General features: G+C 30.5%; 6 protein-coding genes across 6 annotated transcripts; 4 read left to right on the top strand and 2 right to left on the bottom strand.

Moving 5' to 3' along the window:
• Positions 1 to 206: 206 nt before the first annotated feature.
• Positions 207 to 3,737, top strand: CYP515B1 (cytochrome P450; the record flags this gene model as incomplete). Its single annotated transcript, XM_020577341.1, has 8 exons — positions 207 to 981; positions 1,946 to 2,316; positions 2,391 to 2,588; positions 2,653 to 2,741; positions 2,821 to 2,930; positions 3,002 to 3,258; positions 3,369 to 3,609; positions 3,682 to 3,737. The coding sequence occupies 8 exons, from the start codon at positions 207 to 209 to the stop codon at positions 3,735 to 3,737; spliced, it is 2,097 nt and encodes a 698-aa protein (XP_020432668.1).
• Positions 3,738 to 4,028: 291 nt separating this feature from the next.
• PPL_06488 (uncharacterized protein) lies at positions 4,029 to 4,837 on the top strand (the record flags this gene model as incomplete). Its single annotated transcript, XM_020577342.1, has 3 exons — positions 4,029 to 4,090; positions 4,260 to 4,331; positions 4,822 to 4,837. The coding sequence occupies 3 exons, from the start codon at positions 4,029 to 4,031 to the stop codon at positions 4,835 to 4,837; spliced, it is 150 nt and encodes a 49-aa protein (XP_020432669.1).
• An 89-nt stretch (positions 4,838 to 4,926) lies between these two features.
• Positions 4,927 to 7,668, top strand: PPL_06489 (uncharacterized protein; the record flags this gene model as incomplete). The annotated part of the gene is made up of 3 exons (XM_020577343.1): positions 4,927 to 5,047; positions 5,153 to 7,377; positions 7,444 to 7,668. 3 exons carry the CDS (start codon positions 4,927 to 4,929, stop codon positions 7,666 to 7,668), a joined length of 2,571 nt encoding a protein of 856 aa, XP_020432670.1.
• Positions 7,669 to 7,764: 96 nt separating this feature from the next.
• Positions 7,765 to 8,370, bottom strand: PPL_06490 (ribonuclease P Rpr2/Rpp21/SNM1 subunit; the record flags this gene model as incomplete). Its single annotated transcript, XM_020577344.1, has 2 exons — positions 7,765 to 7,943; positions 8,007 to 8,370. 2 exons carry the CDS (start codon positions 8,368 to 8,370, stop codon positions 7,765 to 7,767), a joined length of 543 nt encoding a protein of 180 aa, XP_020432671.1.
• Positions 8,371 to 9,280: 910 nt separating this feature from the next.
• PPL_06491 (class I SAM-dependent methyltransferase) lies at positions 9,281 to 10,120 on the top strand (the record flags this gene model as incomplete). The annotated part of the gene is made up of 1 exon (XM_020577345.1): positions 9,281 to 10,120. One exon carries the CDS (start codon positions 9,281 to 9,283, stop codon positions 10,118 to 10,120), a length of 840 nt encoding a protein of 279 aa, XP_020432672.1.
• A 50-nt stretch (positions 10,121 to 10,170) lies between these two features.
• PPL_06492 (FNIP repeat-containing protein) lies at positions 10,171 to 13,101 on the bottom strand (the record flags this gene model as incomplete). Its single annotated transcript, XM_020577346.1, has 5 exons — positions 10,171 to 10,178; positions 10,265 to 11,986; positions 12,349 to 12,744; positions 12,780 to 12,864; positions 12,928 to 13,101. 5 exons carry the CDS (start codon positions 13,099 to 13,101, stop codon positions 10,171 to 10,173), a joined length of 2,385 nt encoding a protein of 794 aa, XP_020432673.1.
• Positions 13,102 to 13,220: the final 119 nt, after the last annotated feature.

Here is a 13,220-nt window from a genome sequence, read left to right on the forward strand (position 1 = left end):
AATTAATGGAATCAATTGTAAAGAGACATTCATATAAAATGAAAATCAAGAATTTAAAATACAACAATAACGAAAATGATCATTAGTCACAACAATTTTCATTCTATTTATTCTGTAATACTAAATAAATCATTCTTTGTATTAAAAAAAAAACAAATAAGAGATATATAGATTTTTAATAAAAATTTAATAAAATAAAAATAAATATGAGTCATCACCATCACCACCATCACTCTGATCATTGTTCTTGTTGTCATCATAAAGAACATAAAGAACATAAAGAGCACAAGGAACATAAAGATAAACACAAGAAAGATCCAGTTACCAAATTCTTTGAGAAGTTTATAGATGAATGTAATCAAGCTAGAACTCATAACAAAGATAAGGATAAACATCATCATAAAGATCATCATAAAGATCATCATAAAGACCACCATCATAAAGAGCATCATCATCATAAGGAGCATCACCATCACACAACAACACCATCTCATCATGTAACAGTAACCTATCATACACCAGCTCCAACACCAGCACCACCACCAGCACCACCTCCCAAAACAACCTACACTACACACTCCACAACAAGTCATCATAGCAGTGGTGGTAGTGGTGGTGTAGGATTTTCACCGAAATGGACACCACTCTCACAACAATCACATGGTAGTAGTAGTAGTAGCCATCATCATTCATCTTCTCCGAGTCATGGCCATGGTCATCATCATAGTGGAAGTGGAAGTGGAAGTGGAGGTAGTAGTCTTACTGTCTCATCCAAGAAATGGGCACCAGTAGAAAGTGGTCACCACTCAAAACCAACCACGTCAACAGCGACTGTCAGCTATAGTACACAGAAACCTACAACCATCACTGCGAGCACCACCTATAAACCAGTGACAATAGAATCGTCGTCGTCATCAAGTCATCATCATCATCATCACGGTCATCACCATCATCATACCCCCAATTTTTGTCCACACTGTGGTAACAGACCAACGCCTCTTTCAAAATTCTGTTCTACTTGCGGACATAAATTTCATTAGCTAATCATACACAATTCCCAATACTATACTATATTATCAAAACAAACAAACCAACCAACTATCATCTTAAAATAATAATAATAATTATTAATATAACCACGTACTTAAAAGCAGCCTATTATTAAATTTGGAAAACTCCATAAACAGTATTATTAGGTCGGCGGTATTGTTTGTTATAAAAGAATATAATAAAAAAACCATTTTTGATTTGTTGTTCTTAATTAATAAAATATGAATTGTAATTTTACCAACAATGGTAATTAATTAATTTATAACTGAAACAATGACATTACGTTATTTTAAAAATCTTTCAAGCAACAACATCTTTGCAAAAAAAAAAATCATCGAAAATGTCAAATGACGCAAATAAACACCACCCAAAAACCGATTTTTTTGTTTTTTGTTTTTTTTATTTTTCAAAAATAAATGGTTTTGTTTGATTCTAAAGTGAATCGATTTGAGGAGTTGTTCAAAACAACAAATATATTCTTATTTTCTGGCTCATTTATTTCAAATCGACATTATTACAAACAAACTTGAATAATCATTATAAAAAAAAAAGGTTTTTTTTTGAGCTCAAAAAAAAAAAAAACAAATCTACAACAATGTTTGTAATATCAATCCTTACTAGGTATAGTCATTGTATTAATAATTAATTTCGTATTGTATCAAAAACAAACAATATTCATTTATTTTTAAAGATTTACTAATTATATTATATCTCATTTTTATTCACAGAAAAGTAGATATATTAGAAATGGCCCACCAGGACCAATACCACTTCCAATGTAAATTTTTTTGTTTTCATTCTTTGAAATGTTAATGTTTTTTTTTTTTAATTTTTTTGATAAATTTCTTAAACTATATATTAAACATTTACTTTAATATAATAATTTATAGTATAGGTAATTTACATCAAGTTGGAAATGTAAAGCCACAAGAACAATTAGATATATTATATAAGAAGTATGGTCGTATCTTTGGTATTTGGATGGGATCTATCTATACTATCGTTCTTAATGAACCAGAGATAATTCATACTGCCTTCACTACACAGGCATCGAATTTCGTAGATCGCTATCTCACTCCGTCGCTTTTGTTCATTGGTGGTGATAAGGATCTTAGTTTTACAAACAGTGTGATGTGGAAGAAGCTTCGTAGTTTCTATGGTAATGCAATGACCAAAGCAAGAGTTTTGAAGCTAGAAGAGATATTCCTAAATCAAATCGATAAGCTATCGGATGTTTTAAAGTGTGAATTAAAACAAGGTTCTCCTGTATGTTTATTTTTTTAACAAACTAACAATTTATTAATTAGTTTATAATGACTAATAACTTATAATTTAAATAGATTGATATTAAAGGATATATTAGAAAAGTATCATTCAATATTATGTTCCAATTTATGTTTTCAACAGAGATTAGCTATGATCAATCAAAGATGTTGGAAGATGAAAAGGATATCATGCATAACAGTGAGACGTTGGTAAAATTGATGGCACAAGGTAATCCAGGTGATTTTATACCTTGGATGAGACCATTCTGTAATGTAAGATTAGAAATCATTCTTTGATGGTTGACTAATCAATTTACTAATCTACTGGTTTATTTAGTTTGATGAAATGGAAAAAGTGGTAGATGGTATATTAGATTTTTCAAGAAAGAGATTAATTGAACACAAGAGAACTTATGACAGTAAAAAGTTTGTATTATTGAACAAAGATGATTTTTATCAATTATTTATATTAATATATTTCTAAAATACATGTATATTTATATAGTCCAAGAGATTTTATAGATTTATTTTTAAATGAAATTGAAAATGGTGGAAATGAATATTTCGATAGTGATTGTATTGTTAGAAATTGTTTGGATTTATTAGTTGCTGGAAGTAAGTAAAATTAATTAACAAAAGTATTTAAAGTGAAGAATATTTACAATCATTTATTGTTTTAACTATAGCTGATACAAATACAATTACATTACAATGGTTTATTTTATTGATGACAAATAGACCAGATTGTCAAGAGAGAATATATAATGAAATTAAAAATAATACCGAACCTGGCGTACCAATAGATTTCACTATGAGAACCAAGTTACCATTGCTTCAAAGTGCCATTAAAGAGAGCATGAGATTGAAACCAACTTCACCATTGGGTCTACCACATCAAGTTTCTGAAGATACAACTCTAGATGGTTATTTTATACCCAAAGGTGTATGTATACAGATAGATAGTTTACCATTTATAGCTAGCTATTAACATTGATAATTTTTTAAAACAAAAACTAAACAAAACAAAAACAAAAATAAAAACAAAAACAATAGACACAAGTTATAGGTAATGCATATTCAGCTTGTTTATCAGAGAGTGTTTGGGAGAATGCAAACGAGTTTGATCCAGCTAGATTTTTAAATGACGATAGAGCACCGATAACCTTTGGAAATGGACTAAGACGTTGTGTTGGAATCAATTTTGCAGAACTCTCTATTTTCATCATTTTAGCAAATCTATTTAAAACATTTAAATTTATAGCGCCAATCGATCAAAAAATAGATGAAATACCAAGTAAGTCTTTTATTTTGTATCAAAAACAACAAAAAATAGTCAATTCTAATCATTTTTAATCAATTTCTATAGGACCAGGATTAATTTTAGAACCACCCAATTTTAATATTAGAATTGAACTAAGATAAATAAGAATAAATAGATAAATCGATAGATAGATATATTATATAAAAGATTTTGATTTTAATTAATAGGTTCAATATTTCTCAAGAATCGATTTTTTTGAAAAATTTCTATTTTTATTTTTTTCTTTTTTTTAATCTTTAATTTAACAAGTTTTAAAACTACAAGAAATTGCTACTTTTCAAACAAACAAATAATTATGTATTTATAATTTATTTATTATTATTATATAGTTTATTTATTTAAGATAATAGCTATAATCTAACGATTATAGTTTATTTTTTATAAAGCAAAAAATGAAAGAAAATAATACCGTCAAAGAACAGTTAAATTTTAATAAAATGTACAAGAATGACAAGTATGTGTTAGAATTTAGTTTTTATGATTATGATTTATGAATAATATATGATATTATATTTCAGTTTGTTAATGTAGTTGATTGATTGATTTGTGATTCTATTATATTATTCATTTTTAAAAACAAACAAAGTACTCATAAATCATTAATAATCAAAAAAACTATATAGTCATAGTAAATCGACAGAACCAGACCCTGTGCAGGCACCCACTAAACAAGAGATGAGAGAATACTATAAGATGTTAAAGAATAAGAAACCGAAACACAAACAGACTCACCAAGCCAAGAATCAAGATACTCATTGGTCATACTCTTAAGAATCATCAAAATAACAGCAACAACAACAACAACACAAAAATGTAATAATATTAAGATTAATCTTCACACCTGAATAGCAATACAATAACAATAATATATATCGAAAACATTCACAAAATAGCATAAAACTTTGCTTTTCACCAACCAAACTTTAAAATAATAATAATAATAATAAGTATCATTAATTTTTGCACAAAAAAAAAAACATTTGATTATAAAATAATAATTTGTTATTCATCAGTAATAACATTATAATAGTACTATAATAAATATAAATATTTTCATTACTTTCATTTATGTTTATATCTTTTTTGAGATTTGTGTCACAAAGAAAGTTTGAGTAAGTTCGCGCGTTTTTGTTTGTGAGAAAAATTGTGAACTATCATTTTATTCTTTATTTTTTTGTTAATTAGCGATAGACAAAAATAAGATATATATAGATATTTATTATTAGTACAAGTTTTAATAAATATAAATATCATATTTTATAATTAATTTCTTCAAAAATAGATAAGAAAATGGATGAGGATGATATATTACAAGGTGACTCTAGACATCAAATCAGAAAAAACAGAGCCTCAACACCCTCTCAAAAATTGGTACCAATAGTCTCAACACCACCCACCACCAATACAAAAGGTAAAAAAAAGATGACTCAACAGTTCAACTAGTTTAACTATTTATTGTTGTTTAAATAAAACAGAGACATTAAGATACTAATTATTAATGTTAAAACAATAATAGGTGACAATGGAGGTAGCACTGGTAGTTCAATAAAGAAGAGAAATTCTGTTGGTGCTATTAAGAGTAATGGAGGTGGAACTACAACTAGTAGTAATAATAATAATACAGTTACACCAACACCAGTTAAGAGAAAATCAATTAAAACTGATAAACAAAATGATGCAACAACTACAACTACAACTACAACTACATCTAAAACATCAACAGCAGCAGCAACAAGTGGCAACAACAACAACAACAACAACAACAATAATAATAATACAAAGCTTGAAAAAGATAATGACATACCGACTAGAAGAAGAACAAAATCATTGGGTGGTGCAATAGTACCAAAAGTTAAAGAAGAGAGTAACCCTGAAAGTAAATCAAGTAAAGCAGTTCCAAGTATATTACCTACATATCCATCTATCTCTGCTTCAATCGCTGCTTCCAATCCAACAACTAAAACATCAGCAACATCAACAACATCCACAGCAGCACCAATAACAACAGCAGTAGCAGCACCACCAAATCCATCACAGAAAAGAAAATCAACTGATAAAGATGTTAATATATTCCAAGCAGATAGATATACAAAGAACAAAGAGCAAGAGATATTAGTAAAGAAAGAAAAGGAGAAGGAGAAGGAGGAAGTTCCAAAGAAAAAGAAGAGATATTCAACTGCCGGTGTGATGACTCAGTTTGAGAAGGAGAGAAAAGCAGAGTTGGAGCTGGAGGAGGCAAAGGAGAGAGAAAGATTGGCAGAGTTGGAGAGACAGAGGAAGGCTAGAGAGATAGAGGAAGAGTTGGCTAGACAGAGAGAGCAGAAGGAGAGAGAACTCGAAGCTGGTCGTCAAGCACGTCTCGCCAAGTTAAAGATGCCAAAACCAAATACAACAACAACAACCACCACATCCACTACAATTGGTAGTGGCAGTGGAATTAGTGTACCAAAGTTACAACATGTCTATCCAAAAACACCTGGACCACCAGCAGTACCAACAAACGTTGGATTCCAATACAACGACTATCCAACCGCCAAACAACCACCACTGTTCACCAATCCTTCAACAACCAACCACATTCAATTCGATACAGAAGATATTGTATTTGATGAAGATGATTCTGCACAACAACAACAACAGGAGATAGATGAATTCGAATTTGATATGAGTGATAGCAGTATTAGCAGTGTTGATTATAGTGATAGTGATGCTGGTGATGTGGAGGAAGTTTTACCAACAAAACAAAACAAATTACAACAACAACAAAAACAACAACAACTACAACAGCAACAGCAACAACTTAAACAATTATTATTAAAGAAACAACAAGAACAACAACAACAGCAACAGCAGCAACAACAAAGCAAACCAAAGATCGAGGAAGAACAAAGTTTTTCAAGTTATTTCTTGGTTTTCATTACATTTAGTATGTGGGCATTGTTATTATTCATTCTAGCTAGATTTTATTACCGATTCAATGATATCAAGTATTGTGATAGTGACGCACTTCCTACACGGCTACCGAATGGCAAGTACAGTTGTGTGGTCTGTCCGGATCGTGGAATCTGTTTCAACGATCATTTCTACTCGTGTGCCGAAGGCTATGTCAAGAGTGGACAGTCGTGTATTGTCGATCCTTCTCGTGTCGATGCGATCGTAAACGTTTTCAACAATGTCGACTTGGTGCTGCGTGACTACAAGGGTCGCTACGAGTGTGGCGTCGCCAAGTCGTTTGAGATGCCGGCAGCCCAGCTCGAAGAGGAGTTCAACTCTCGCTACTGGATCAAGAACGAACTGGTGCGCACTGCCTACGCCAAGCTGATAGAGTTGATCACCGACCGCACCGTTGACACCACCGATCTCGGAGTGGATCGCTCGATCGTGTCGAGCGTGCACTACACCTACGACGCCGCCACCAAGCAATTCAGTTTCTACACTGCCAACGAAGCGAATCGTCCTCTCTGGTGTCAGACTTACTTCACACTGAAACAAATCCTACTTGCTTACCTGCCCGTGCTCATCGGTGTGTTCACCGTCTATGTGTTGTACCGCTACTTCCGTCATCGTCAAATCAAACGTCAAGAAGAGTCGATCATCGTCGACAACATAGCCAACGAGATCGTTCGTCTCTTAAAACTACAGAGTCAGATGCAAGATGAACCATGGCTATCAGAGATCATGTTGAAAGAAGAGATCATAGGTGAGGATAGATCATCAAATACATTAAGACTATGGGATTTAGTAAGTTATATCATATATCAATTCATTTTTAGATAATAAACTAATAATATATTAATCATTTGAAAGGCAAAAGAAAAGGTAGTTTCATCAAATAAAATATTGAATACACCTAGATTTGTATATGGAGAGTCACAAGATACTTTTGAATACTCAAGTACCGGTGTCTTTAAGGAATCAACAACACCAAAGAAATCTTCAAGAAGCAACTCTACTTCAAAAGCATCAACACAAGGTAATGACGATGATGATAATACTAATGATAAAAGCAATATAGACAACGCTTGGCGTTAATAACTAAATTATTTCAATTAATAAATAAATCAAAACTTGAAACGAATACAAAAATGATCGTACTTTACAACTTTATTTACATGTATTTTATTTTAATCATTGTTTATTATCACTATCATTCTTTATTATTATATTATCGCTATTATTATTATTATTTATATTGTTTTTCTTTTTTAATTTCTTTTGTTTATTGTTTTCTCTATGTTTATTTGTTTGAAATCTTTTTACAGTATTACAATTGTTACATTTCAATGTTATATGTGATTCTCTATGATCTATAGTGAAATATAATTTATTAAAATCTTTTAAATCTAATAGTAATGATATATATTATTTACCTTTTATTCTAACGGTTGATGAAACACCAGGTACCATTAGCGATGAACACTTCTTGCAAATGGTTTTCTTTAATCTACTATTCATTCTTATTACTCCTCTTCTTGAGATCTGTTTAATTACATTACAATAGAAGCTTGATAAATTATTGTTTCCATCTGAAACCACTTTATTATTATTATTATTATCATCACTATTATCTATTTGCTCTTCAATAACACCACTGCTGCTGTTGTTATCATCATTATTGATATTGGTACTATTCATTCTATTTGAATTGGTTTGTTTCATTAGATATGCAGCTTGATAAAGAAAGTTCATTCTTTTATATACATCAATATTCTTTAATTTAGATTTATCTGACATCTTTATATTTGTTTGTAGTTAGGTTAATTAGGAAACAAACAAACTAGTTATATCATTTGTAGTTTTAATAACTGCAAAAGTTTTCGGTTGTTTTGCAAAATATTATTGATCATTCGATTTCATTATTGCAATGATCTTACAATATCTTTACATAACTATATTTATTATTTTTATTACTAAAAGTTTAATAATTAAATTTATATTTATATCATTATTCACACGCATTGGGCTTTTTTGGTCAAAGTTACTAATTATCATGATTTTTCTAAACCCATCAATGATTTAGTGGGATATAGAAGGTGGTCGGACCAAATTAAATTTTCTCTTTTTGATGAACAAGGAACATTTCTCTTTTAATAAATCAAGATAAAAGTTAAAGAGAACTTATTTAGAATCAAATGTGTAATTTTATTTTATGCCTCCCCAAAAATATACTCGTGAAAGGCTCATGATCAGAATACTCTCAGTCTCTTTCATCTCTTTGTTGTCCGATGAAAAAAAGAAACAAATAATAGCAGAGATAATTAAAGTACTTGACCGATATCCAGAGGCATCCCAACCTTCTTTTGAATTCCCTTATATGCTTAAATAAGACCACATTGCATTATTTTTGTTATTACTAAATAGTGTAAAAATTAAAATGATTTAATATCTTTATTCTGTCATGTATTGGGCTGTGATTGGTTAAAGGTTAACCTAATCATGATTCAAACATGCAACAAATATGATTTTCGCAAATGATTTGGTGGGATTTTTAAGTGTGGTTGGGCCAAATCCCGATTAATTTATTTTTAATTTAAATAATTAAAATTCATAAAAATCTTTAAAAGTGAACCAGATTTTTCATTAATTAAAAAAAATAATTCAACATAAAAGTGAAGTGTATATATATTTATTCTAAATATAAATAATGACAAATACAGCTAATGAAATTCATCCAACAGCAAAAGGATATCATAATGTAGAGACTACAAATAACTATTTAAAAGGAAGACCTACTCTTCCTTTGGAAACAATCGACTACATTAGAAACAACATTAAATTGACTGCAGACTCAAAGATTCTTGATTTAGCAGCTGGTACTGGGAAGTTCACTCAGTTACTTGCAGACCACGGTGGTTTCAACGATATCATTGCAGTAGAGCCAAGTCCAGAGTTTAGAGATGCATGCACTCAAGTACTTACCGCTATTCAAAAGGAACAACCAAATAGATCGGATTTGAAGTTCCAAGTGTTGGATGGTACTGCTACTTCGATACCAATGCCAGACGAATCTGTAGATGCCTTGTTTGTTTCGCAAGCATTCCATTGGTTCTCCAATGAAGAGTCACTGCGTGAGATGATCAGAGTTCTCAAGAGAGGTGCTCCACTCATTCTTGTGTGGTGTGATATGGATGTTTCCAATCCAATAGTTAGAGATGCTGCTGCTATCTTCCATGAGAAGTACTACGATGGTGTAACACCACAGTTCCGTTCTTACAAATGGAAGTCGGCATTCGAGAATGAATCGCTTTCAAACATAATCGACACCGATCTACATTTGGAAAGATTCAGATTCGACCAAAAGTATACTCGTGATACTCTCATAAACAGAATACTCTCAGTTTCTTACGTCTCTTTGTTCTCTGATGAGAAAAAGAAACAATTGATAGCAGAAGTAGATGAAGCACTTGCCAAACATCCAGAAACAATCAATTCATCTTTTAACTACCCATATAACGTAGAACTCTACTATACTTTTAAAAAATAAAAAATTAATAAACCACCAAAACATATGTACTGCAGAGGTTATTGTTTTATTTATAATTCTAATAATGATATTTACTTCACTTGTGTGTTATAAATTTATGTTCCCAATAAGTATGATAACCATTCAACTAGATTATAAAAATACTATTTTTTATAGATTTATTGTTTAAAAATAATAATTGAAGGGTTTGAATATTCAATTTAGAAAGTTGAGAATCATTAAGAATTGAGGCAATGATATATGGTTGTTGGCATAACAAGATATAATGATGATCATCAAGCTTACGAATGTTGAATTTTTCATAATCGTTTGGACTCAGAATAAGATTGTTAGGAAGTTTGATGTTTTTTGGAATGGTTTGTGATGGAAGAGTTAATGATTGAATTGTTTGTGGAAAATTGTTAAAGTTGAATTCTTCGAGGTGACCATAGTGATTTTCAACAACAAATTCTTCGACAGACCTTGGTATGGCATCAGCTTCTATTATATGTTCCAATGCAGGAGATCTACCGTCGAATTTAAATACAAACAACTTCTTAACAGATGGTGGAATTGGGTATTTGAGCTTGATTTGATATAAATCGAGTTTCAATGTTTCTACTCCAAATGGAATTAGATCGATTGTAATCTCTTGTTCCTCTGCATCTTCTCTACTACTAAGGAATAGTGTATCTATCTTCAAATTGTCCAATGATTTCGATTTGAGAGAATTAACCATTACCATGAGGTTTTCAAAGTGATACAATGATCTATCGTTCATAAATATCTCATTGATATCATATTCTGAATTTTCAATATCCAGACATCTGATCGAAGGTGAAATGACTGAAGTTAGCTTGACCTTATTGCGAATATCCAATTCGGTCAGAGATGATGGTAAATGGTTTAAATCCAATGTTAATCCAGGTTCTTCCCTGTACTGATAGAATTTCAATACTTTCAAGTTTGTGAGTAATTTGATTGCTGGAACCCAAGAGATAGGTACATATATCAATTGTTGAAGTGAATTTGGTAATATCCCTTCTCCAATTGGTGCATGGTGTCCAGAATACTGGATAATTTCGAGATTTGAAGGTAAAGATCCAATTTGTAGAATGTCTTGAAAATTTACTTCTGTGAACTTTAGAACCTTCAATGATTCTGGTAATACTCCTGGTACCAAGTATTGATTGAATGAATCTCCAAGACTTAGTTTCTTGAGTGTGTTGGGAAGAACTCCTTTTTCAATTGGTTGGTTAAAAGAATGACCGAAATCGATGGATTCTAAATTCGGTGGAAGACATCCAGGTACCAATGCCTGATTAAAACGATTTGAGAATTTTAATTTTTTCAAATTAACCGGTAGTTTGTAAATTAGTGATTGATAACCATTCAAATAGGTTACATTTGATTGTGAAATGGCTTCATAGAATCTTTCGAAAATAATAAAAGCATCTTCATCATTAATGGAACGATCTATGATAGCATTGTTTAAAATGACTTTACTGATATTTGATTGAATATTCTCAAAATCATACAATTGATCTAAGTTTATTACTTTATTAATGATTGTTATATTTACTTCTTTTTTGTAGATTAAAATATATTTACCTAGAGTGATTAGATAATCATTGTTATATCTCTTTGAACTAACAACAAGACTACAATTACTCTTTTGACTAATAGAATTCACTAATAGTGATCTATAAGAGTTTAAATAGATTTGATCATGATCATTATCTATCATGTTGAAATTTTTGATATTAAAAGATAGATATTTAGATCTTTCATCATACCATTTTTTACAAACTAATGTTACAAATATTCTATCTATATTGTCATTTAAATTCTCGACAATCTTTGATAATATTATATGAGGTAAATTAACTATTTTATTTGTATTACTGATCATTTGTAAATAGCGAGTAAAAATTAAAAATTAAAAATTTCTAAAAAAAAAGTAAGAAAATTAGTAAGAAAATTACTATCTGATTTTATTAAAATATATTAAATTAGACACATTATAAAACATTTGAATCATTTTTTTTTTACCTTTTTTTATTGTATACTCTCTTTCCTTTAGCAGTTTCATTTTCATCTTCCTCTACTTCATATACAGCTTTTCTTGTTTGATTTTATTTTTATCTTAAAATTACTTTACATTACAAATATGGTATGGTCAGTGGTTTATTTTTAACAGTTGGATGTTTGCTTCCTATTGCAACCTTGGCATATTCTATTCGTCTCACCGAGAGTAATCGGGACATTCTGTTCCAAGACAGGATATGATTTCTTGAGGAAATTAATGGACTCTTCCTTGTGACAATGAGCTGCCCGGCAATAAACTATCTTTTCATCGCCAATGGACACTAAAACCTTGAGCATTAGAGTGGCGTCTGGTGATTGACAAACTGCGTTTCCACCTTGAACTATATTTCCGGTTATCACATCTCTAATTGGAGCGCTATTAAAACACTTTAACCTTGAATTTGCATAGTTGTCTAAGGTTTTCTTTATATTATCCTGTTCATTTCTTCTTTGTTTCAGATCGGATTTTGATTGATTTGATTTGGGTGTTGAAGTTGTAGTTGTGGTTGAGGTTGTTGAAGTTGTGGCTGAAGATGTCGATTGAGTTGCAGCTGAAACTGTTAATTGTTATGAAAATATTGATTTTGATTGCTGTTTAATAGTTGTAGGAGGCGAGCTATTTGTTGATCTTTATCATGCAGCTGTTGATCTTTATCAAGTAACTGTTGATCTTTATCCTGGATTTGCTTATAACACTCGTCTAGCTTTGACTTAAATTCATTGCTAAAATTTGAAAATACATTTCGAGAAGCGTTTACACACCTATTCAAATGATCAATTTCACCGAGTGGATCCATTTGATGATCACAAAATAAACATTTCGGAAGAGCACTGATTATTCTTTCTTTAATCAATTTCATAAGATCTTCAATGCTTTCAGAAGTATGTTTACTAGGTTCAACTTGTAAGCTCATTTTTATAATATTTATATATTTGAAAAGGTAAATATAAAAAAAAAAAAAAGAAAATGCACAGAACTTTTTTTTAAAAAGTTTTTTTTTCCCACACAAAAATGAAAAACTTCAGTTAACTT

This window comes from Heterostelium album (genome assembly GCF_000004825.1).
Source record: "Heterostelium album PN500 unplaced genomic scaffold PPL_contig16, whole genome shotgun sequence".
In the NCBI taxonomy this organism is placed as follows: Eukaryota; Evosea; class Eumycetozoa; order Acytosteliales; family Acytosteliaceae; genus Heterostelium; species Heterostelium album.